Source organism: Pelodiscus sinensis, chromosome 3 (genome assembly GCF_049634645.1).
Source record: "Pelodiscus sinensis isolate JC-2024 chromosome 3, ASM4963464v1, whole genome shotgun sequence".
Lineage (NCBI taxonomy): Eukaryota > Metazoa > Chordata > Testudines > Trionychidae > Pelodiscus > Pelodiscus sinensis.
Window position 1 is genome coordinate 188,163,027 of NC_134713.1, and position 24,130 is coordinate 188,187,156.

Below are 24,130 nucleotides of genomic sequence, written 5' to 3' on the forward strand. Positions count from 1 at the left end.
CTAGTGTAGATATGGCCGAATACTAGACCATACATAACAGTTCCATAAAGTAAACATTGTAAGGAAGCAGCAAATAAGTGTTCGCTAAAATCAAATCTGTGTGGGACATCCTGTTGAAATTTCTCTTCTCTGTAATAATATTGTGATTGTGCCCTGAACACCATTAGCAAATAATATTTAGCAAGGCAGACTGAAGACATAAACTTGAATGCTAAATGTAATTGACTAATGTATTGTGCTAATGAAGATGTGTTTATGCAGATTCAAGATACAGTAAACCAGGCTGTATTTTGATGTCTGTAATGACATTTCAGTAGCTGAGATTGCACCTTCCCAAAGAGAACTTCAAGAGTACACCTCAAAAAGGCAAGCAAATTCTGGCAGGAAAATCTAACCAAAAGAACCTTGCTAACCTCACTCTCAGGAGAAGGATTTAATGCTATTTGGAGTTCCCAGGATGGGAGGTCTCCTAATACCACACAGGTCTTGGTGATTGATGAAGAAAAGGTCCATCGTCAGACTGCCAAAGGACTGCCTGGAGGCAAAGTTACACAGCATGGTCACTTCCTAGCTTTACCAAGGGGCTATTTCACCTCCAAGAGCTTTTGTATTATACATGGAGTCTGGAAGGGGAGATAACAGCCATAGAGGCAGTGCTGCCCCTTCCCTGCTCAGGAAAGGCCAGTCCTGGAGTAAGAGAAACATACTACACATTGACTACATATACTCTACATATTTTAATTATATGTGAGATTTTTAATATTTAAGGAGTTAACACTCCTTTGTGTAATAAAACTGGCTAAAAAGTTAATAGAAACAATACGACTAAAATATTTTGAGTGTGTGCTCCAAGAGAAACTTCAATTGACTCCTTATTAAATTCTGATGCTTGATGCAAAACATTGGACTAGATGAGCCATGTGGTCCTTTCCAACCTTATCATGGTAGCTAGTGATTCTTTTTTTAGAAAAGAGAATTGAAGTGCTTTCTTCATTTTCTCCATAAAAGTCGTTAGTTGGTTGAAAGTCTTCGATTTTTAGAATTTGGAATTCTCTAAAAACCTACTAAAAAGTACTTTGTTTTTAATAGTAATAGAGAGGTAGCCGTGGTAGTCTGATCTTGCTAAAACAAAAGGAAAAACTATGTAGCACTTTAAAGACTACATAGTTTTTCCTTTTGTTTTTAATAGTGACCTTGAAACACTAGCAAACGTTCACATGTTTGATATGGAAAGGAAAAACTTAGTGGAGAACCAGGGTCTGCCAGTACTTACAAACTCTTCAGTTTGGTCTGAAAGCGCACAAGCCACTTACTTGCTGAGCTCTGTAGCTTACTGCCATGAAAATGAAATAGCCGAAGGACCAACGAGTCCTTGTAGAGTCCTAATATAACTGGTAAAAAAAACAACATCTCTCCTTTTCTTCAGCCCAGAATCTGATTAATAAATTTAACTGTAAAAGTGGAAATTTGGTATTATTGCCAAGGTTCTCCTTTGTCACCATGGCTACGTCTACACTGGCCCCTTTTCCGGAAGGGGCATGTTAATTTCAGCGATCGTAATAGGGAAATCCGCGGGGGATTGAAATATCCCCCGCGGCATTTAAATAAAAATGTCCGCCGCTTTTTTCCGGCTTTTAGAAAAGCCGGAAAAGAGCGTCTACACTGTCCCCGATCCTCCGGAAAAAGCGCCCTTTTCCGGAGGATCTTATTCCTACTTTTCCCACTCTTTCTGGGACTCCCTCCTCTGCTGTCTCTAGCTCTGTAACAGTTGGTACTTCACATCTCTCTAACTCTTACTCTTTGCCCACCTTCTAATCCCATCAGGTGACTGTCTCAAGGGGATCTCTGTCACTGAACCCCTTTTACCACCGTCCATAAGGACAGACTATCACTATGGTTACAACCCAAGTTTCTGCCAAAAGTTGTTTCCTGCTTTCACCTCAGCCAACCCAAATGCTGCTTACCTGCCTTTTTTCCAGAGCTATGCATCTCAGCGGAAGAATAGCAACTTCAATCTGTAGACATCCATAGAACCTTGGCTTTTACCAGTAGAGATCTAGGCCATTTAGGAAACACACTTGACTGTTTATTGCTATGCAGCAAAGAATTAAGGGGCAAGGCATCTCCACTCAGAAGATTTCCAAGTGAGTTTCAAGCTGCATTATTTTTATCGATTTATCAGGGCTGTCTCCATCAGTTGGTGTAAGAGCCCACTCCATAAGAAAGCAAACATGGACTACCACCACCCTTCACAACATGCTTCTTATGGGCATGTGTAGGGCAGCCATGTGGGGTTTGGCACATCATTTTTCTTCCCGTTACGCATTGGTGCAAGACTTTCTGAGGGATGCCTCGTTTCAGTGCGGCTGATCTCATTGCACAGTTGTATCATCTTCCTCGCATCCTCTTCCTAAATGGTTACGTCTTACTAATCACTCTCAGTAGAATACAATATAGATTCACACTCAAGGAAGAGGAGGAGGTAAGTTACCTTTCACTGGAGGTTCTTTAAGATATGTGTTCCTTCCCCATTTCCCCTCTGCTGCAGATGTCTTGGTTCCTAGTGAAGTAGGAATCTAGCAAATTCAGTCTGTCTTGCTCTTTACTGTCTTGGATAAAACCATGCTGTAAATTTTTCAGATCGTCCCTTCATCAATTTGTTCAGCATCTACCACAGTAAGGCCCTGCTTTTGTCTGGGACCTCTAAGCCAGTGTTTCTCAACCAGTGGTACGAGTACCCTTAGGGGTACTCGAGAGACGTCTGGGGGGTACTTCAACACAACTGAAATTTGGAGAAAACTGAATTTTTGTTGTAAGTTTTACAGCACTTTATTATTTTTTACTTTTTATACCCAAAAATTCCATCACCTGCCCAGCTACAATTAAATTGTTTAAACAAATGTGTTGCAATGGCAGAAAAAAAATTGTGTGTCTAAAAACTGTAGGTACTAGGGGTACTTCTAATTTAATTTTTTTAAAGGGGATACTTTATTAAAAAAAAGGTTGAGAAACACTGTTCTAAGCTATATTGTAATAAAGATAAATTTAGACATGCTTCAAGAGCCTGCTTGGGACTGCTGTCATGTAAATCCTGGAACAGCTATGTTGCATATCTTTTGTGTTTGATAATGTATTGCTATATAAAGCCATAAGCACAACAGGAGTAAGATTATGTACAGTACAGCCTAATTTCTTCTGCTGTTTGAACTATAACTCATGCATTTGCTGGTTGCTGCTACACTAAGGATCCAAGCTTATTGCTGTGAAAAGCTATGTTGAGGTATTTAATAAGGTTGTTAAAAAGCAGTTTAAAACTGCTGAAAAACTTAGTGATTACATAGTTACATGCTGGGTACACACTGAAAGCCGGCTTTTAAGCTGGCTCCTGACGCACATTGACTCCCACCTGCTGCCCTACTCCCAGGGAGTCGGCTGCTGCCCTGTGCTGCTGCCTCTGATTCAGAAGCAGCAGCGTGGGAAATCAGCCAACTCCCCTAGAGTGGGGCCTGGAACTAGCGTGTAACCATTAACATTAACCGAGAAGCTCATGCTTATTGATTAACCGTTTAAACAGTTATTCTATTACATCCCTCGTATGTAATTCACTAGTTTTTTAAGAAAACTTAATATTAACAATTGAAAACATCAAAGAGGGAGCAGATCTGAAGTGAACATCAGGATTTTTACAAAATGCCAATAGAGCTCTCAGACTGTTTTAAGATCATTGAACTAGCCTGTGCAGAGAACCCATTCCTGAAACCATTTGCTTGGCTTTATGGCAATGGGATTTAAGCATCTGCAGAGTTTTTGCAGAATAGGGGTTTTAACATAGCTAGCTTTCTGGGGGTGGCACTTTCAGCTAATGGAAATCTTCAACCACACATCATTGGTACCAATTTTTAAACATTTTTGTATTTTAAAATCATTTTATAAAGCTTTTGTAAAGCTCATACTTTGTTTGGAGCTTCTAATTTCAGCCATTTTTTAGTTGCCCCACCCTCACTATCGAGTAAAATAGTGTTTGTTTGCTTGTTTTGTTCCACTTTCCAAGAACTCCAAACCAGCTAACCTTTGTTTTGCCAAACTTTTTTTTTTTTAAATAATATTTTGGGCAGAAATTGAGAACGGAAAACTTCAAACCCAAAGGCAAGTTTTTAATAATCCTATGTGAGTGGATTAAAAGTTAATGAAAACCATTTTGGAACTTCATAATAGTTCATATGGCACAACCACTATATTTTTACATTCTGACAACTAAGAGCAGACTTTTATGAAAAAAACTAAATGTTCTGTTCTCTTTCTCCTGCTTTATTATTTGCAAGCCAATTAGTTACCTGGGGTAAAGGAATGTACTGTAACTTTGAGGGTTCCAAGTAAGTTCCAGTAACATTTCCCAGGAAATCCCTATGAAAATGGAAAGGGTCTAGGAGAAATGTAGCATTAAATGTTTGGCACTAATTCTATAACAAGGAAGGAAATCCACAGCTGGGGCTTTTAGTGAGTGGGAACTTTCACATCAGTTATTCGCACTGCTAAAAATTTGGTTAGCTGCCGGATAATAATTCTAGATTCAGATTAAGAAGGTGAATTGACTTGGGTAACTAAAGGCATGTGTGGCTGGCTTTATTTGCAAACATTGCTTTCCTATGCTGATTTAATGCTGAAAGATGAAATTTTAGCAAAGTGAATGATTAATTCTCAACTGAAAGCACAAGAGTGCTATTCAGAGTTAGGTAACTTTTGTTATCATCACAATTACGCTTTAGAACCTACCCATCTTCACTTAGCACTGAACAGCCCTGTCCTGAAGCCATTTAGAAGCTGTCTGTTTTTTTAATATTTGCTTCTGTGCCATTTATAAATCAGGGTTCAACAATAACATGTGAATATCAACATATATTTTACTTTGCCAATACAATATAAAATGAATAGAACACTCTGATTTCTAGGAGGAGAACTCTAAATTCTTCCATAACAAATTGTAATGACTAACTAGATGTTCATATGTGGTTGTATTGTACTGTATTTTCACATTATTTTAACTCTAGTTAAATTATGTCATGTAAAGGATTTTGTTTAATTGTTTGCAGGTGGTCAAGTAACAAATGTTGTGATGACTAGTAAATGAGGCTATTCTTTAGACAATATGGATGTTAGCCAGTTTTAGTATTTTGAACAATGCAGTCTTTTTTTATTTTAATGTGAAACACCACCATGGGGTGAGGAAGACACATTTTTGTATGATGCATACTGCATTAAGGGTCCAATTCTGCCAGGCACTGAGCATCTCCCAGAATGCTATTGAATTTTCAATTCCCATTTTTGTTAGTGGTTAAGGATGCTACAGCCCTTGCAGAATCAGTATCGATGAGGTGAACTCTACCCTCCTTTATTCATGTGGAACGTTTACCTAAGATGCTATGTAACAGTAAATTTGATTTCATTGACCGACACTTGTGTGAATTCAGCTGATGGCTAAACTTCTTCTGAAAAGTAAAGTCACTTTGATATTGGAAATTTTGGAGCCCAGAGTGATGGTCCTCCCCTCCCCTCCCTCCCCCCCCCCCCCATGCTTTATGAAGTTTGGCTTATGAATATAAATATGCATAACTTGGAGATGCTTTGGACAAAATACCTCATGTGGTTCAGTGTCTGCATTGCTCTTCCACGCGGGGGGCAGTTACCCAAGCTCTGTACCTTGTCTGGGGGAGACCAGAGAATTTGGCCAAGAAGTATAGAGTGGTGGGGAACCTCAGAGAGCAAGGAGACAGGTGTTAATGGCATAATAGCACACTGGGGAACAATCCCAATGGGTCTTCTGTGACCACACCCCACCACACCCAGCGTTAAAGGTAAAGTAGGTAATTAAAAGTCAAATACGCTATTTAAATATTAGACATTTTAACAAAGTGGAATATTAATTTTCTAAAATTCAATCCTAGAGTCAAAAATTTTTTCAAGCACATCTATTTTCATGTTCAAAAACTGACTGCTAAATGCCTCGTTTGCATTGCAAACATGGGGCTTTACCTTTTGCATTTGTAAAGACTATTCAGAAATTTACTCTATGTAGTAAAGCTGTCTTGTCAATGATCCACAACACAGGATTTTTTTAAAGGCATATCCAAGTTGACTTTTTTTATTTGAAAGTTTTGTCATTCCAACCCCAGAAGCCAACTGTTCTTCAATTGTGCTAATGCTAGCATCAAGCCTGTCACCAGCAAATGCTACTTTCTGTTAGTTACATGAAATGAGATGCATAGACAGTGCATTTGTAAAGGATTGCTGCATTTATCATCAGATTAAAGTCACTTGGCCGCTAGCTTTATATTTTATAGCACCACCCAGTGTGCGGTAATCGTGTGGAGCTGCACTGCCTGCTGCGTTCTGTTGAATTACAACATGATAACGTTTTGAATGACTAGTTAATAGGAGTGTCAGAGTTTTCATTTAAACTGTGTTGGTTGTCTGATCACTAACAAGGTGAGCACAGGGGAGGGGCAGGACTTGAGCTGCTAGGGGAGGGAGGCCTGTGCTCCCCAGTATCCCCTAAGTCACTCCAGAACCTCCCTTATCCTATCGTCCTCATATGGGAGCCAGGTCCATCCCTGGGGCAGTCTGGACCTGGCTCCCATATGAGGAAGGTAGGATAACAAAAGGAACAACAAAAATCAGAATTTCACATCTGCAGGGGAATAGCAGGAAAAGATTTCTTTCCTTTTGCCCATGGTGCTGTTTTCAGTGTTCCATTTTCCCATAAGTGCATATGGCGCATACCTGGATTTTTTGCTGGAGTAGTTCAGAGGTCTCAGCCCGCTTAGTACTTTGCAAAACATCATTAAACAACATTTTAGCCTTTTGTTAAAGGTACAGAAACACAAATACTTGAAATTTAAAAGTCAGAGGACCTGGCCCAGAAGGACAGCATGCATCACGTTCTTATGCAGATATCTTCAGATCCAACTTCGGAGTTTTCTTGCTCAGCGCAGGCACCCAGTACTACCACCTTGGCTAAGAATGTCCCTACAGACATTGTGTTGTGTCTGCCCCTGCCAAGGAGATGGTCACAGGGAAGGAACTAATTCCCCTTCCCAAAGGAGATTAAGATCTCCAGCACCATCTACTAGCAGAGCATTGGATATGGCAGGCAGTGTGGTTCCTTGGTACCAACTCTGCTGCTTCCCTCTGGGCCTTCAAGACAGCCCCATACTGAGATGATAACATTTTCAGTGCAGCTGTGCTGAACTATGGTAGCTAGTTGGTGCTGACAGCCCCTGAAACACCACAGCTTTCCTGGCTCAAGTACTTTCACCCAAAGAAAAAATGGTCACTAGCCTGTTCTTTGTTATTCTTCAAGAGGTGTTGCACATGTCCGTTCAAAGGTCCACTGCCCTGCCCTTCTGTGTCAAAGTCTCTAACCTGTAAGAAGAAATTAAGGAGGATTGGGGGCAGTTCTGCCATTTATACCCTTAGACTGCAGCACAAGAGTGCTAAAGGTGCGTGCAGTGTCCCAACAAGTGGCCCTAAGAGAGCAATCTCTGGATCCAGTGCCTGGGCATGCACACCCCTGAAGTGGAATGGACATGTGCAACATATGTCAAAGAAAAGTTACAGGACATATTAGTAACCAGTTTTGTAAAGTGTCTTTCAGTTCTTGTGCTGATACTTATCAGGCAGAACGTTCTTAGAAAGGCAGACACTGGCAGAATCTTCACACTGACCATGTGCAAAATTCAGTCAAATGGACAAAGTAAATAAACTGGAAAAATGTCCCCAACTTTATGCAGTTATGAAAATCTTCAGTATTGCTTCAAAATATGGAAAGGCCACAGTGTTCAGGCACTTAATTTTCAGGTTGATAGTCTCTCTCCAATGGTAATTTGTTACTCAACTCTTGACAATAAACTACAGTTCATTTTTTAATTTACTTGATATGAAACTACATGGATATAGAATCATAAAACTTAAATTTCCAGATTCTTTACCTTAAATATAGACTCTTGTCAATAAATTTGGCCTTATTTTTTTAAAGACGCTGGTAAGCATGACATGGTAACATGATTAATTTTCTTTAGCTTGATGCACTAAGGCAGTGGTTCACAAATTTTTTCCCTCGTGCCCCCTTTACCTCTGTCCACCATACCTTACCCCATTCCCAGAGCTGGGGCCAGGAACAGGGCCGCGCATCTTGCTGGGGAGGAGACATGGACAGGATAAGAGGGCAAAGTCTGCGGCCCGAGTCAGGGGTTTAGGCTTGGGGCCAGCAGCCACTGGCAGGTGCGGATCCTACCAGTGGCCATGAATTCCCAGGTATGGATCCCACCAGTCAGGGCCTGGGCCTGGAATGGAGCTGGTTGGTATTACTTCCCCACTCTGTGTGGAGGCTAATCCAGACCCTGCTGCACTCCCTCCTGAGTGTCCTCTGTGCACCTGTAGAGGGTCACGTCCCACAATATTGGGGCCTCTGCCCTATGGTGCTTAAAGATAAAACTATAAAACCAAAATAGAACAAAACACCCAAAATATGTATGGTACGCAACCGTTCTCAGGCTTATATCTTAGCTCAGATACTCGAATATAAATTTAGACTGACTCCCTTGAAATCGATGAAGTTGCTCTACTTTTACATTGGTATAACTGATATGTGAAACAAAGCTTGGTGTCTAGACTTACAGCATTATAGACATCTATACACATAGGCATAGATTTTTTAGTGCATTTTAGGGTCCAGTTCTGCCATCTGATCTGCCTAGTTTAGACCACTCCATCCCCTTGGAGCATCTTAGATTTCAGTGGAACCTCACAGGCGTAAGAGCCTGCCTACATTAATCCAGTGACAGGTTTGAGACTTTACTTTTCACATTCCATATGGGATGACAAACTATTCTAGAAATACTGACATTTTTGGCTTGAGCATTAAACCCAAAAATACCGAGTGATTTCATTGTTATAAATCAGTTATGTTTAATTAGAGTATGGGGTTTAGGTAATATTTGTGAGTTCGCACAACACTTCCCACATCTGAGCCCCAATTCTGAATGGAGCTGTAAGTGTTACTCATTGTGAACCGACAGTGAAACTAAGGGCTTGTCTGTATGGTAGGGCAATGTCCCCTATGACGGTGATTTCTAAAGTGCAATAAATGTTACGCGTTTTTTTGTTGGCGAAGACCTTGGTGATGTGCACTTAAGATTTGAAACAGTGCTACATTGAAGCATACTCCCTATGAATCCCTCTGGGCAGGGATGAAATTTGTTGGAGTTAAGTCAGGGTAATATAAGTGTCACTTTAGCACTGTGTTTCTCCACTTTCTATCATCTGTGTCTTTTATTGCAGCCATAAAATTTTCTTGTAAGGGGAACTAACTACCACATTTCTTGGTTTCCTAGCACAACTTTTGTATTCTGGAAGGTACCATGAGTGTTTACAACCCCAATTGTGTGGTGTTGATGCTTTTTTTGTTGTGGGGAGGGGACAGGTTAGTAATCTAGGAAAAATCACAAATTAAAATAAACTTAACACTTATGATAACTTACAAATGTCCTCACTTCTTGGAATAAATGTAGTTTGATCAAACATCAGTTTGCTATAGGCTATTTGGTTTCCTCAGGTGTGGTGATCCTTCTTCAGCCACAACACACTGTATGACACCAACTCGAGATGGACTGTGCCCCAACTGAAATTGATGGCAAAACTTTAATTTCACGGGGAAGAAGATTGAGCTTATGAGATTTCATACTAAAGTTTGAGCACCTGCAACTTCCATTGAAATCAAGAGGTCCCCAGGATCATGACATGGAAATCGAAATATTCAAGCCCTCCACAGAATTTCATTCCTAGAAATATTTCTGTTGAAGGCTGTATCTATTGTATTTATTTGTTTGAAATATATTCTAAGGTAGTAAATCAGAGCTTTGTAGATGTTCATCAGACAGCCAAGTAAGAGTTGTTCAAAGCTTGTCAGTCAAGTGTCTTTATATTTTTTCTTATCCTTTAATCTGATTGCATTTCCATTCTGAAGAAAATAAATAATATTTAGCCCTTCATGCTCAACCTGCTTTGGCAGTTCACAGTATTACTTTTGCCACATAGACAATGGGAGAATATAGATCTGCCTGATCCATCAAGTGAGTACAGCATTTTCCCATCAGAAATAGCAGCAATTCTTATCAGAGAAATGAAATTGACATGCATAAAGAAGTGCTATCATAACTTGGTTCTTCTGTCATAGGTGGCAAGTTTAAAGGGAGTTAGGCAGATTAAATAAAAACCCATCCGTTTGCAAGTAACGACTCCTTCCCTCCCTCCTAATTCTATCTAGGTTCACCTTTTCTAGCCAATGAAGATGGTGTACTCGGTGGAGTGATAGTTCTTCGATCTTGCAGATGTTCTGCAGACCCTGATTCTTTACCAGAAAAGCAGACTCTACTAGGTAAGATCTTTGTGGGGTTTTATTGTGACAAAAAGATGCTAAACTCAAACCTAGTAAGGGGTGAAATATTTACTACCAACATTTGAAAGCCATAAATAGGGGCATTTGGCATAAAAGATAAGTAACTGTCATTGAAAGAAGAATGCTCCGAGACAGGGACATGTGCTTATGGATGTTCTAAATATTCTTTGTTTTTAAAAGTGTGAGTAAGACCATGCCTCTCACTTTGCCATTTATGAACTTTAATGTGATCTGTATTGGTTTGTGGAGCCCAATCCCTTTTTAGACAGAGTGTAGATAATAGTCATATTTTCATTTTAGTTGCTTGGCTTCTTTTAAAAAAAAATTTAAAACACTTTCTCCCAATATACAGCATCACATTTCTGGTCAAGAAAGATGAATGCACCTACATCCTGCTGTTAAAAGCTTCTCAGTGCCGGTGCATGCCATGATGTGCTATAAAAGAATGTTTATCTCTTCATTCTTGGAGACCAAAATGTGTATGATGGTTTGGAACATGAACTTGAAATCTCACAACTTGGCAGAGAGTCATTATGCTCCTAGAGTCAGAATTCCTTTTGCTGTCCCAGGAAAATCCATCCAGATAAGCCACAGAACTGAGGTTGCATGTACACAGTAGGGCTTCACATGTTTACTTCTGAAACGCGTAGTTATTCAGTCTTTGCTGTGAACTGGACCCCTGCTGTGCCTCCAGACAGATGTCACACAGACAAGATGAGTTATTCTCTTCTTCCTGCTACTACTGCATTTCTCCCATCAAAAAACTCACTGAACTAGGGGAATTTGCACTGGTCTGGGAACCAGAAGACCATATGTTTGTCTCACCTCCTCTGCTGATTAGTAATAAAATGTGTGCACATTACAACTTCACTGCTACTCTGGAAGGGAGATCAGAATAAATCCCATCATTTTACAGAATGATTAACTATCATTTATGGCAAACATGGGAATAGGACCCAGAGACCAAATCTTCCACTTCTGTTCTAAGTCCCTTTGTGCTGCCTGAGTGCTGCAAAAAGGGTGGAATCTAGCTGCAGCTACCACACTGTTAATCCTTGTTTCTGCACCCCAGGGTAGAAGCTATAAAAGGGTAAATGGGAGGAAACGGCACAGCAGATTTCGGCTTATGCTGTTCCAATAGACAGCTAGTGTATGGTCCCTTAGCTATCAGAGCTCGTTGTCCACAAGGTAGAACTGTCTGGGGGTCAAGATGGAGCAGCTCAAGAATTAGTCACAACCAGTCATATTACCTCTTAGAAAGATGCTGCCAAATGTATATCAGGGTCTTTTGTCTGTGAAAAGTGCTATGCCTGCATATGTAAGCACTGTTTCGCTATTGTTCCTTTTTAGGGGCTGGCCCAAAGATAACTGTGTTAGCTGGCAGTAGAAGTGGGCAGTTAGTCTTTTCATTCAACCAGTAGAGCTTTTCATGGAAATTAGTGACAAAGGGACTGTCCTGATCATACAGTATGACCTTCTGCATTAACATGGGCTATAGATTCTCACCCAGTTTCTGAATCAAGTCCGTGAGTTCTGACTGAGCTCATTTCAAAGCTACATCTGTACTGAACGCTAGGAGTGCAATTCCAAGGTTGCATGTGCATTCTCAACTAGCTCTCATCTGAGATAGCATAATTACAGTGTAATAGCATAGCCGCGGTGACGTAGGCAGCAGTGGCAGGTGCAGTGGCAGCTATGGTATTAAGTACGCACAGGGTTCTGGTTGGTTTGTACTTGGTGGCCTGTGCCACCATCGCTGCCATTGACTGTGTGCTACTAAGGCGATGCTACAATTTTAGCATGCTAGCCCAGATGAGAGCTAGCAGTAAGTATGAGTACATGCAGAAACAGCCAGCCTGAATTTGTCTAATTTAAACTTCTAACCATTATATCCTCTTCCTACTATTAATATATTCACTCCTTAGTTACCTAAGATCCTCTTAATCTTTTCTGGGCTAAACAAAATGCACTGAGCTTCAGCCTCGTACTGTAAAATGTGTTTTCAAGACCTGAAATTATTGTAGCTCTTTTCTAAAACCTTTCTGATTTTTCAGCCTCTTCTTTGAAGTGTGTTTGCCAGAAGTGGACACAGTATTCTGATAATTGTTTTTCCAAAGCTATAAGCAAAAGTAATAATAATCTCTGCACTATTATTACCTGATAGTCACCTGTTTATATGTCCAATGATTACTTCGGTGCAGGAGTGCTCTGGGAAAGCTGAGTTATCATGGGCAGGAGGAAGACTTCAATCTGAGTGATTTATGCTAGAGGTCTCATGCTGACAGTCCTAAACCATCCTTGGAATTTTAGTATTAGAAATAACAATTTTCTAAGAAAGTGTTGCATCCAGCACAGGGAAAGTCTTTATTTAGACCTTGTCTTGGTGAAGGAATTGATCACAGAATTAAAAATTAGTGGTAGTTTATATAGAAGTGATCATGACTTTATCACATTTTGTATGAATTGTACAATTACAGGAGACTAATTTCCCATGTCTAGATTGGACGCTAAATGCTACTAATAATGGTAGGACCCAGATATTCTTGGATTTGATAGCTGATAGATTTCAACGGCAAATAGTCACCAAACCAACAAGAAGCAAAGACCTTTTAGATTTAATATTGTTCAGTAGCAAGGACCTTGTAGAAGAACTGTTTGTAGAGAAAAGCCTTGATTCGAGGGGTCACGAGCTATTTCAATTTAAGTTAAATGGGAGGATAAATAAAAATTGTTGTGCCACTAGGGTCCTTGATTTCAAAAGGGAAAATGTTAAAAAATGAAGGGAATTGGTGAAGCCAACTGGACAGAGCAACTCAAGGTTCTGAATGCGGAGGAGGCTTGGAATTATTTTAGTCAAAGTTGCAGAAGCTACCTGAACCCTGCATCACTAGCAACGGGGAATAATGTGCAGGAAGGATTTTCAGACCAAGCTGGATCAGTAAGCATCTCAAACAGGGTATTAAGAGAAAGCCAAAAGCCTATAAGGAATGGAAGTTAGGAAGGATCATCATGGTAAGCCACCCCAGGGAGGTTGGAAAGTGAGGGGGAAAGTGAGAACTCCCTAAAGCCAAATAGAGTTAGAAGTTGCAAAGGAAACTAAAATCAATAGTAAGCAATTCTACAGTCACATAAATAAAAAGAAAACAAGGAAAGAAGTGAGACCACTAAACTGAAGATAGGGTGGAGATGAAAAATAATCTAGGCATGGCCAACCTCCCACTGCCTGATATGAGAACCTCTTGTTGCAAATGTAATCACTTTGTTTTTTAACTGTCGCTCCCCTTTGATTCTCCTTCCAGTCGTTGTATCCAGCCACCTTTTTCTTTCTATCTGTAGCACAGGCCTCCCTACCACTAACATTCTCTTCCTCAAATCTGGAAAAAGTACGGAGGGCAGGTCTGCATTACAAAGTTACAACAGCGCAGCTGTAGCACTTCTGGTAAAGATGCTCAAAGCTGAGCAAAGAGAGCTTTCCTGTCAGCTTAATAACTCCACTTCTCTGCAGTAGCTGTTCTCCTGCTGAGATAGATCGGGCTGTTTGCACCACTCTGTAGGACATAGCTCTAACACAGATTTCCTTCAGGTTTTCAGATTCCATCAGTTTGCAGAGAGTCAGTCCTGCTTCACTTAATGTCATAACTCCTTTGTCTTAAAAAAATATACATGTTTATTATGACAAGAGGGCTCTCTTCACACTGGGATGAATTTTACTCTAACTACAGGTGTTTGCTGAAAGAGGTGCACAGTCCTGTAAATTATAACTGATTGTTCTGTACTGATTAATTCATCAACAGATTTGTTTTCTTTCCATTGAAGGAAAATCCATTTGAGCTACTTTATGCCTTTAGAAATAATCTTTGCTGTACTACATGTAGCTCCTGTTTTATGGTGGGTGGGTGTTTATTTAAATTGTGTACACATTTAGTCTTCCTTTGATAGAAGATAAATCGTGACACCAATCATAACTGAGATTTATTGGTATTTTTATATACACTCTCCTTGGAGATAGCAACAAATTATTGTTTTACAGATGACATGTCGTGCTGGATATTCATATAAACTATTGAATATGTTCTTTTTATAAAAAATAAAGAGCTGAAATAAACATACAAGGAATGTTGAGCATTTTTGTTTTTCATGAGCTTTGCTGTCCCAGGGAATCTGTTCAGAGCAGGGAACACACATACCTTTGAGATCCTGATTTTAATTCTGACACTTTTAGAAACTAGCAATATCTGCAACTTGAAGAAACTCATCATAAACACATAGCGTTATTCAGCTGTGACAGTTCAATGATAAAATTCATAACTATAATATAGAACTTAGATGATGGATAATAAAGGCTGAAACATCCTTAAAACTTAGTTAATCATATTTTACACATTTGTTTATAACAGTTATCAGCATTCATCTTTTTGTATTCTAAGTGTATCCTGTTTAGTCTCTTTCCACTTTGGAAAACAATTAATTGTCCAAAAGGAGTTAATTACCCACCTCATCTATAACTGAAACTTTCCAGTCTATAAGTCTTGTTTTCAAATTCAGTTACTCAGTTTCCCTTAAGAAATAGTGATTATTTAACTCCAGTCACTTGTGCATTTAGAAAACTCCACAGAAACCAAGATTATTTTTTTTAAAAACTAAAGGCAGATATCTATGGAAAATAATGATCTGGGAGAACTAGCTCACTGCAATTATGTAGTCTTGTATTCTTGCTTATATTTGACAGTCTGTTAAACGTATTGGCAAATTGACTAATTAATCAGTCATGGGGGACATAACCAAGTATAGAGCTCCTCCTTCTCTTATTGTTTGACACACACAGATTTTGGCAATATCTTCTTCTGAATTGCTTTTCTTAGAATTGTGAATTTAAAAAGTATTCTTCAAGGTTACTGGATGAATGTAAATGTTCCAAAGGCCCAAGTATATTTAGTTTGGATATTGAACATTACATTTTGATGAACCCAGAGTTCTAGTTCATTAGACAGGGTGAAGAGTTCTTAGTATCTATTTTATTTTTATATTGTACTGGAGAAAGATTTAGTTTTAAAACAATTTTTTATAATAGGTAAATAATCCAAAAGAATCTGCAGTATACTACAGGTATTACACACAGTGGAGTTTTATGAAACAGAGCTCTGGACAGCAGAAACACTTGATATTTTTGTCACAAAAATTATACTTTTGAGTAGAAAAAAAGTCTTATCACAGTAAACAGGGATTCTCCAGTGCTAAGAATGTCATTTTGACAGTCAAAAATTTTTGTTAAGCAAGCAAAAAAAGTAAGATTAGTAATATGCTTTATGTATTTCCGAATTTTAACTTTAAAGAGACATTTTCAGTTTTAGTAATCATATTGCAAAAACAAAATTACCTATCCAACAAATAACACATTATCTAAATACAACTTAAAAACGTATGTTACATTTCACTGTATATGGTGTTTATTTCTGGTTATTAGTGCTACATTGCTTATTTATAAAAACTACAAGGAGTGTTTAACTGCTGCTTTCATTATCATTATTTTTTTCTTATAAATAATTCTATTAGCGTTCTCGTAAAAGCACCAAACCTAATCTGTAAACTATCTTTGAGTTGTCTCTTTAATTTCAGGTTTTGGTAAGTGACGTTTTTCCATGCTTAAAACAAATGCATTTATTTGTGACTTGTTCCCTTTTTGCTTATAGTGGAGTTCTTGTGGAGTCATACAACAGAGAGCATGTGTGTAGGATATATGTCAGCACAGGATGGCAAAGCCAAGGTAAGCTGTAAGGAATAGGTTGTGACCTGAACATTTCTACAATGGCTTCAATTTAATTTTGAATTCATATCCTGTAAATTATCTCAAACTGTTTAAATTTTCTTTTAAAGCAACATAAACTATGATTAGCATAAACTTTACTCGATTAGCTGCAACCTTGCCACCGATGGAGCATTTTCCACTCCTTAGCCAGGCTAGTGATCCGTATTGTTAATACAAAACATCCTTAAGATCAAACTTCTATAAAAGTCTATAAGGAAAAGTTGTAATCATGAATTAATGAAAAAGAAAGCTACCCATTCATTATGAAAAAGTGCATATTTTAGCATTCTTCCTGGACCTGAGTGTTCAAATCAGGCATCTCACAGGCAGTTTGCCATACTTGTTCACTTTGACAGTGTTTTTCATTGCTGACATGACTATGTTCATTTAATATTTTAGATTTGTGTAAATAGTATTTAGACCAGGGCTGGACAAAAGATGATCTGCGGGTCAGATCCAGCCCACAGAGATGCTGGATCCAGCCCACAAGAGCCTCAACTGGCTCCCTGCCTTCCCTGCCCCAGCTTGGCACTCAGGAAAGCCAGCTGCAGGGCCATGTGTGTGTTTCTGAATGCTGAGAGAAGGGAGACAGGCTTCTTATGCCCCCACCTCCAGTAGCTCTCATTTGGCTGGTTTTGGCCAATAGCAGCTGCCTGTTTGCAGGACAGGCAGCATTTGAATTGCCCCTCCTCCCTCAACCCCTGAGCTCACAGCATTCAGTTCAGAGCAGTAAACATGGCTCCTGCAGCTCCCCTGAGCATGTACTGGGGCTGGAAGGCAAGAACTCTGGCTAAGAAACCTGCTGGGCTGCTGGCTGGGAGCCAGGTAAGGTCCCCCAGGCAGAGCCTGTCTCTGGCACGCCAGCCTCTCCTTCCCCCAATCCTCTTCCCCATTCTGCCTCCCTACCCCGTGTAACCTAAACCTTTTGCACCCCTGTTCTAGCCCCCATATACCTTCCCAGACCCTGCATCCCCCCCTACATCCTTCCTCAGGTCACAACCCCCTGCCAGACTCTGCACCCTTCCTCACTCCAGTCGGTTGCTCCAGGTCACAATCCTCTCCTTCACCCAAACTCAAATCCTTCCCAGATCCCACACCCCAATCCCTTACCTAAAGCTCTCTTCTGCACACAACCTCCATCCCAGACCCCGCACTCCCTCCATTAATATAATGGAAGAGTACAATCTTCGATTACTTACCAATTTCTTGTAGTGTCCCCCCTATCAAAAATTATTGCCCACCCCTGATTTAGACCCTTTTTACTTTCCTTCATAGGAGATTACTAGCAACTCTGACTTTTACAAGGGCATGTCCTTCACATTCTTGTATTTTTAAAGCCTTGCTTATTGAGATCCTACTAAATCTCTCATTTAATTAAACTCTTTATCTGATCTTGATACTGCCAATATAGGTTAAATACCTGAATCAAAACAAGTTTACCACTGCATGTTGAAAGGAAAAGTGAAGCAGAATAGGGATTCCTCTGTTTTTATACAAGTAAATGGATACTGTTTGATTTTTAACAAAAAAGCATTCTAATGAGAACTTTATACTGTACTATAGTACGTAGTGTTGGGTATCTAGTCATCAAGTGCATTGAATTTCCTCTTTTCACCATTTCTGGTGATCATTATTTATTGGTTCCATAGGTGTGCACAGTGCTTCACAGATAAATAGGAAAAACAATACCTTTCTCAAAAGTGTAAGGCAAGGTCTATAGTGGTTTTGTACAGATTTAGCTGTTTTGATTGGAGGATGGTATTTTTTTAAGGAAACAGGTAGCTATGCTGAAACAACTCCTAGTGTGCCTGTGCAAGTTTGTAGAGGTATCTTACATCAGACTAGCTTGTTGCCGTTCATTTACAGGAATAGCTCTGCCAGTATAACTGTATTAATACTTGGTGGATAGGACCTTTTTAAGTATACTGGTATAGTTAGATGTCACAGTTCTTATGTGATAACAGGCCCTCAGGCAGATGATAGATATAAAAACTGAAATGCCCCAGGATAGTTGGGAATTGGGAGGTGAGGGTATAACACAAAAAATCCAAACTTATTCCTAGAAATCTTTATCAAAAAGACTTCTGATCAACTTGGCAGTTTCTTGGATTTTTAATTTAACATTTTGTTTGTTTCCAACATAATTGGGTATGAGACTGTGAGAACAAAGCATAACTGAGTACAGAGATGGAAACAAAGGAAAAGAATATGCCCTATAGGAGTCATGTTCCAAGTATGAGATGAGCTGTTTACAGTTATGATGAGATGATGGGGAGAAGACTGGAATTGTGAGTGAGGGTGCGTCTACACGGCAGGACTTAACTTGAAATAAGCTGCACAAATTGATCTATGTCAATTGCGTAGTTTATTTCAAAATTGGGAGTGTCTACACAGCACTTATTTTGAATTAGAGCACTCTTCCTCCGACTTCCTTTACTTCTCATGCAATGAGAGTTATAGGATTCAGAGTAAGAAGTCCTCCAGCTTGACAGTATTTTGACATTATTTTGAAATAACTGCCTTCTGTGTAGACACAGGCTAAGTTATTTTGCAATCATGCTAGTTATTTCAAAATAATGTTGCTTTGTAGATGTACCCAGAGAGTCAAGTGTGGCATTCTGGACAGAAGTATGGGCAGAGCATAGAGTGTAAAAAGCATCACAGAAGATGAGATACAGGCAGCAACAGCTGTGTAGATTCTGAACATGAGGGTGATGCAAATTGATGTGGAAACAGCAAACTAGAGAGGGAATTGGTGAGAGAGGGTGGATCGGTTTTACAGATCGAGAGATGAGATGATTCGATGAGTCACCTGGTTGCTTTGGGAAAACTGAGAGAGACGACTCCAGGAGCTGTGAGCCTGAATAGTCAGGGGTGTAATTCAATTGTCAGCAGTGTTAAAGAGGGAGAGGAGAAGGTTCAGAAAGATGTTTGCTTTATGCTGTTTAATTAATGGAATGTCAAGGAGGACAACGTTTCCCTTCTTTCATCTGAAGAAGTGGGCTGTGCCCCCAAAAGCTCATGATACTATCTACATGTTTTGTTAGTCTCTAAGGTGCTGCAAGACTAACAGGGTGTCTAGACTACAGGGTTTTGTCGACAAAAGCGGGGTTTTGTCGATAAAACTGTACCTGCGTCTACACTGCCACAGTTCTGTCGACATAACGTCGACAGAACTCAGCAGTTTTGTCGACGTCTGTAAACCTCATTCTATGAGGAATAACGCCTTTTGTTGACAGAGTTCTGTCGACAGAAGGCGTTATTGCATCTACACTGTCCTTTGTGTCTACACTCTCATGTCAACAAAGCGGCTTGCTTTGTCGACAGAACTGGATGTAGTCTAGATGCTCTTTGTTGACAGAAGCTTTGTCAACAGTATCTATCAACAGAACTTCTGTCGACAAAAGCCTGTAGTCTAGACGTAGCTTTAGTTACTTTTAAGTCCCTTCTATGCAGTCCTCCATTTCTGTCTGAGGTAGATTTATAAGTAATTGTCACAAATGAGGTATCTGAAACCATGGGAATAGAGGTGCTCATCTAAGGAAAGAGTATGAAGAGAGAAACAAAGACAAGGGCACCAGTAGAGGCTATATCTACAGTCTAACCCAGGAGTGGGATTCTGCTAGCTCTCACTGACCTAGGGTGAGTATAATTACCAGTGTAGTAACAGAAGCGTCCCTGTGAAGGCAAGTCTGAGCTGTGCTGAATCAGTGAAAGCTACCATGAGTAAGTGTATATGAGCAAGAGAATCACTCCCCTTCACTAATAATGTATTATAGACAGTAGCCTGAGAGAGAAGGAGGAAAAGCAGGGGATAAAGCAGTATTGGCGCACGATCAACGGCACATATACAGCTTAGTTCGTTGGATAATCAAACCTGGAAAGAAATATGGTGTCCCTGAGTTCTTATTTGTTTTAGATTTTTATTTTAAAAGGATCTAGTTTCTCAAACTCAAGTTAGTGACGCTAGAACAGATGCCCCAGCATGCAACAGTTGTGAATGCACAAACTTACTTTGTTCGCTATCATTTTGATTCTGAAATATAGTCATTCAAATAAGTGAATTGTTAAATTATATTATTAAAAATAAAAGCTGATTTTGCTTTACATAATAAGACTCTTAGAGCTGGTTGTGAGGAAATGTTTTGTTCCTAGCTGGTAGTGGCCTACTGAAACCTTTAGTATTTACTATGAAATCGAGTTGGTAATGAGCACTAGCAATACTGTGCCATACCAAGAGATGTTTTCCTACTTGCAGTTGCATCCTTGGACATCTGGTGTACATTGTTTTCATATTGCTGGTAAATTCTCCAGCTGGTAATCTTGATTGGGCTGACAGACACAGCTGCTTCTCTTGGTTCACTTTTAAATTATGTTTTTGACCTTCATTGAAGAAAGTTAATCCCTCTCCCTTTCTTCCTCCTTTGAGCCTGTGGCTGCAAATGCTTTCCAGAGAAAAACCACAAGTGCCTGGGCTGCCGACTTCTATTGATCAAAAAATAATCTTCTGTCATAAAGATTGGAATTTTGTTGTATTGCAAGTAAGGCTAAGTCCTAGAAGGAAAGCCAGGCTTGAAATAAAACACAGTGTATAGCAAATATATTCTCTAAATAAATAAATAAATTCCCTGCAGGACAACAGAGTGATATCATCATGTCACTGCATCACCACGCCCCCAACTCTAAGCCCAGAACATTTCGTCCCCTGCCCCCGGCCTTTCTCCATGCTACCAGCGCCACTAACAGGCTTCCTCACTGACCGGCCTCTCTTCAGGAGGGAGGGGCAGCAGCTCTATCCCTGCACGCCCTCTGGAGCAGTGGTCACCTGCCTCTGGGCCCCACCCCAGCCTGCCTGGCCCACATGCCTGCCATGTAGTTTTGCTGTATGTGGCCTGGGCCCAGCCACATCGCTTGGGGGCCGCACTGCAGGTTTTTCCCTGAGCAAGCGACTCTGGCGTGTGCTGGTGACCTGGGGCCAGACCCCTGGCTCAGGCGTGCTCTCCCGGGCCTGCCATGAGCTGGGCAAGTATTGGCCACACTGCACACCTAGCCCTTTGGGGACGGTGTGGTTACGCTGCATCCTGGCCACTTCCCCGGATCTCTGGAGTGGCTACACTGTGCTCTGGGCTTCCTGGGCTCACCATGGAGCAAAGCTGTCCCAACAGACCCATTTGGAAAGGCTGGGCTGGGGGCAGGCTGTGGCTCCTGCTACAGTGGCCGGGCTGTGCTGCATGGCTTGGTGGTGCTCCTGGGGGGGAAAGGACGTGTGCGGCTTGACGAATTCATGGTAGGTGGCAGGGTGTGTGTAGGAAGGGGGATAAGGTTTATGTGGGGATGGGTAGTGCAGTAAGTGAGAGTGCTGGGAGTGAGGGGGATATAGGAATGGAGGCAGGGGGTTGGGTGGTGTGGAGAGGGAGGAGTTAGGAAAGGATGGGGAGTGTAGGAATGGAGGAAGGAGGTGGGGGTAGGGATGGAAGAAGGGGTGTGGGGGTGGGCTGTGGGCCATGGAGCTCTGGAGTAAAAACTAGCGAAAGCAGCCAGTGAGAGGGAGGTTGGTGAGCATGGTGAGCAGGAGGCACAGCCCCCTAGTTTTCTTTAAAAGAGTAAATGTTTGGCCAACTTAGCATTGCCTGGCTGTTGTGAAAGAATAAGTGTATTAGTGACATAAAAGTACAGAATATCCATGTATAAAACTCCAGCAATGAAATAGTCAGGTTGGTAGCAGAAAATTGGTTTCCCTGTTTATCAAAGTTTTTTGTAAGCTGTAGCAGTCCCGAGCTAAAGTCTGTTCTGAAGTCAAGTGGTTCTCATCAACCGGCCAAAGGGAATGTCTATACTCAGGAGTTATTTCGAAATAACAAGGCAAGCTTCCACACTACCAAGCCCTTTATTTCAAAATAACGAGCTTTTATTTCAAAATAATTATAATTCCTGCATGTGAAGAGGAATAACGATTATTTTTAAATAGTTATTTTGGGAGTTATTATTTTGAAATGAAATAATTTGCCAGTGTAGACATAGCCAAAGATTGGTTGTTAATGATGCAGGAATTCACAGGCCTTGCACATCAGTGCAAGTCCATTGATACAAAAAAAATTGTAAATTGATGCAGTATTAAGAGGTGTACAAGGAACACACTAATATTAAAAGTATAGTTTTATATATATTATTATAGCTTAATAGCTTAGGGATCTCTTCTAGCTTAGTCTGACTTCCTATACATCATAGACATTAAAATGTCACACCGTTACTCTGAATTGAGCCCCAAAACATGTGCTTTTGGTTAAAGCATACCTTCCAGCAAGGCGTCTAATCTTGATTTGAAGAGATGGAGATTCACTTCTTCTTTTGGTTATTTTTTCCAGTAGTTAATCTCACTCACTATTAAAAATGTGTGCCTAATTTCTAATTTGTATGTGTCTGGCTTCATATTCCAGACAGTGGTTCTTGTTATGCTTTTCATCACTTGACTGAAGAGCCTTTTAGTGCTCAGTATTTTCTCCCAGTGAAAGTGCTTATACACTATAATCAAGTTACCTCCCAGTATTTTGGTAAACTAAATTCTTTGAGATCTCTCACTGTAAGGCATCAAATCACATGCGTGGCCATTTTCTGTCCCCCTCCAAATTTGTCAACATCTTTAAAAAAAAAAGTGAACACTAGAATTGTTTACAGTATTTTAGTGTGATGACATGTCTATACTTAAAACGTTACTGCAGCATAACTATATCACTCCATCTCCCTGACAGGCTGGAGCTAGGCCACCAAGATAATTCTCCAGTTGACCTCCCACTATCTATGTTGGGGATTAGGTCAGTTTAATTGTGTCATTCGGGTGTGGATGTTTCACACTCTTGAGCAACATTGTTATACCAACCTAATTTCCTAGTGTAGACCAGGCCTCAGTTTCATCAGTGTTCTGTACATAGATAAAATCACCTTCCTACTCCTCTTCGCTGCTTCCCTGTTAATACATCCAAGCATCTCATTAGACATTTTTGCCACAGCATGAGACTGAAGCTCAAGTTCAGTTGTCTGTCCTCTATGGCCCCTAGATTCTTCTTGGAGTAGCCACTTTCAGGATACAAACCTCCATACTACAGGTATAGTCTGCGTTGTGTCTTATAGATGTATAAATTTGCTTTTGACTCTATTTAAATTCATTTCCTTTGAATGGGCCCAGCTCATCAACCAGTCTTAAGTCATTCAGTATCACTGCCCTGTCTTTATCATTATTTACAATGCCACCCACCTTTGTTTTTCACAGATGTTATTGACCGTGATTTTATATCTACTTTCTGATTTTAAAATGTTGAATTGTGTCAGACCTGCTACCCATCCCACTGGAACCCAATAAAAAACACCTCCATTAGATAATGATTCTCTACTAATAGCTATTACTTGACGTCTGTGGGCCAGTTTTTTAATCCAATTACCACATGCTTTCATATTCTATAGTGCTATTTTTTTATCAGAATGCTGCGTGGTATGAAGTCAAATGCCTAGAAAAAGCCGAAGTATGTAGTTACCTTTTTGAACCAGACCTATAATTTCATTAAAGAATGACATCAGGTTTGTTTCACAAGACCTATTTTCAGTAAAATCATACTGATTTCCATTCATTATATTCCCATATGTCTAATTCTTTTTTAATAGAAACTTATAACAGCTTTTTCATTATTTTACCCAGGATTGCTGTTGGGCAAACTGACCTATAGTCACCCTGGGTCATTCTACTTGCCCTTTTAAAATATTGGTACAGCATTCCATTTTCTCCTTCCCGTGGGACCGTATGATGATGTCATTAATACAGCGTAAATAGAGGAAGGGTGCTTGGGAACAAGAGCTGAGGAAATGTTCTAGGTCAGCCA

General features: G+C 40.1%; 1 protein-coding gene across 4 annotated transcripts in view; it reads left to right on the forward strand.

The window, feature by feature from the left end:
• The window catches only part of TASP1 (taspase 1), a 153,471-nt gene that overhangs the window by 116,528 nt on the left and 12,813 nt on the right, over window positions 1-24,130 (forward strand). For 2 of the 4 annotated variants that reach the window (XM_075925647.1, XM_075925648.1), the window contains 2 exons: window positions 10,322-10,432; window positions 16,144-16,217. The exons of 1 other annotated variant lie outside the window; for it this stretch is intronic. In XM_075925647.1, the coding sequence (XP_075781762.1) occupies window positions 10,322-10,432; window positions 16,144-16,217 (185 nt within the window). One more of the 4 variants, XM_075925651.1, reaches the window with a different exon arrangement.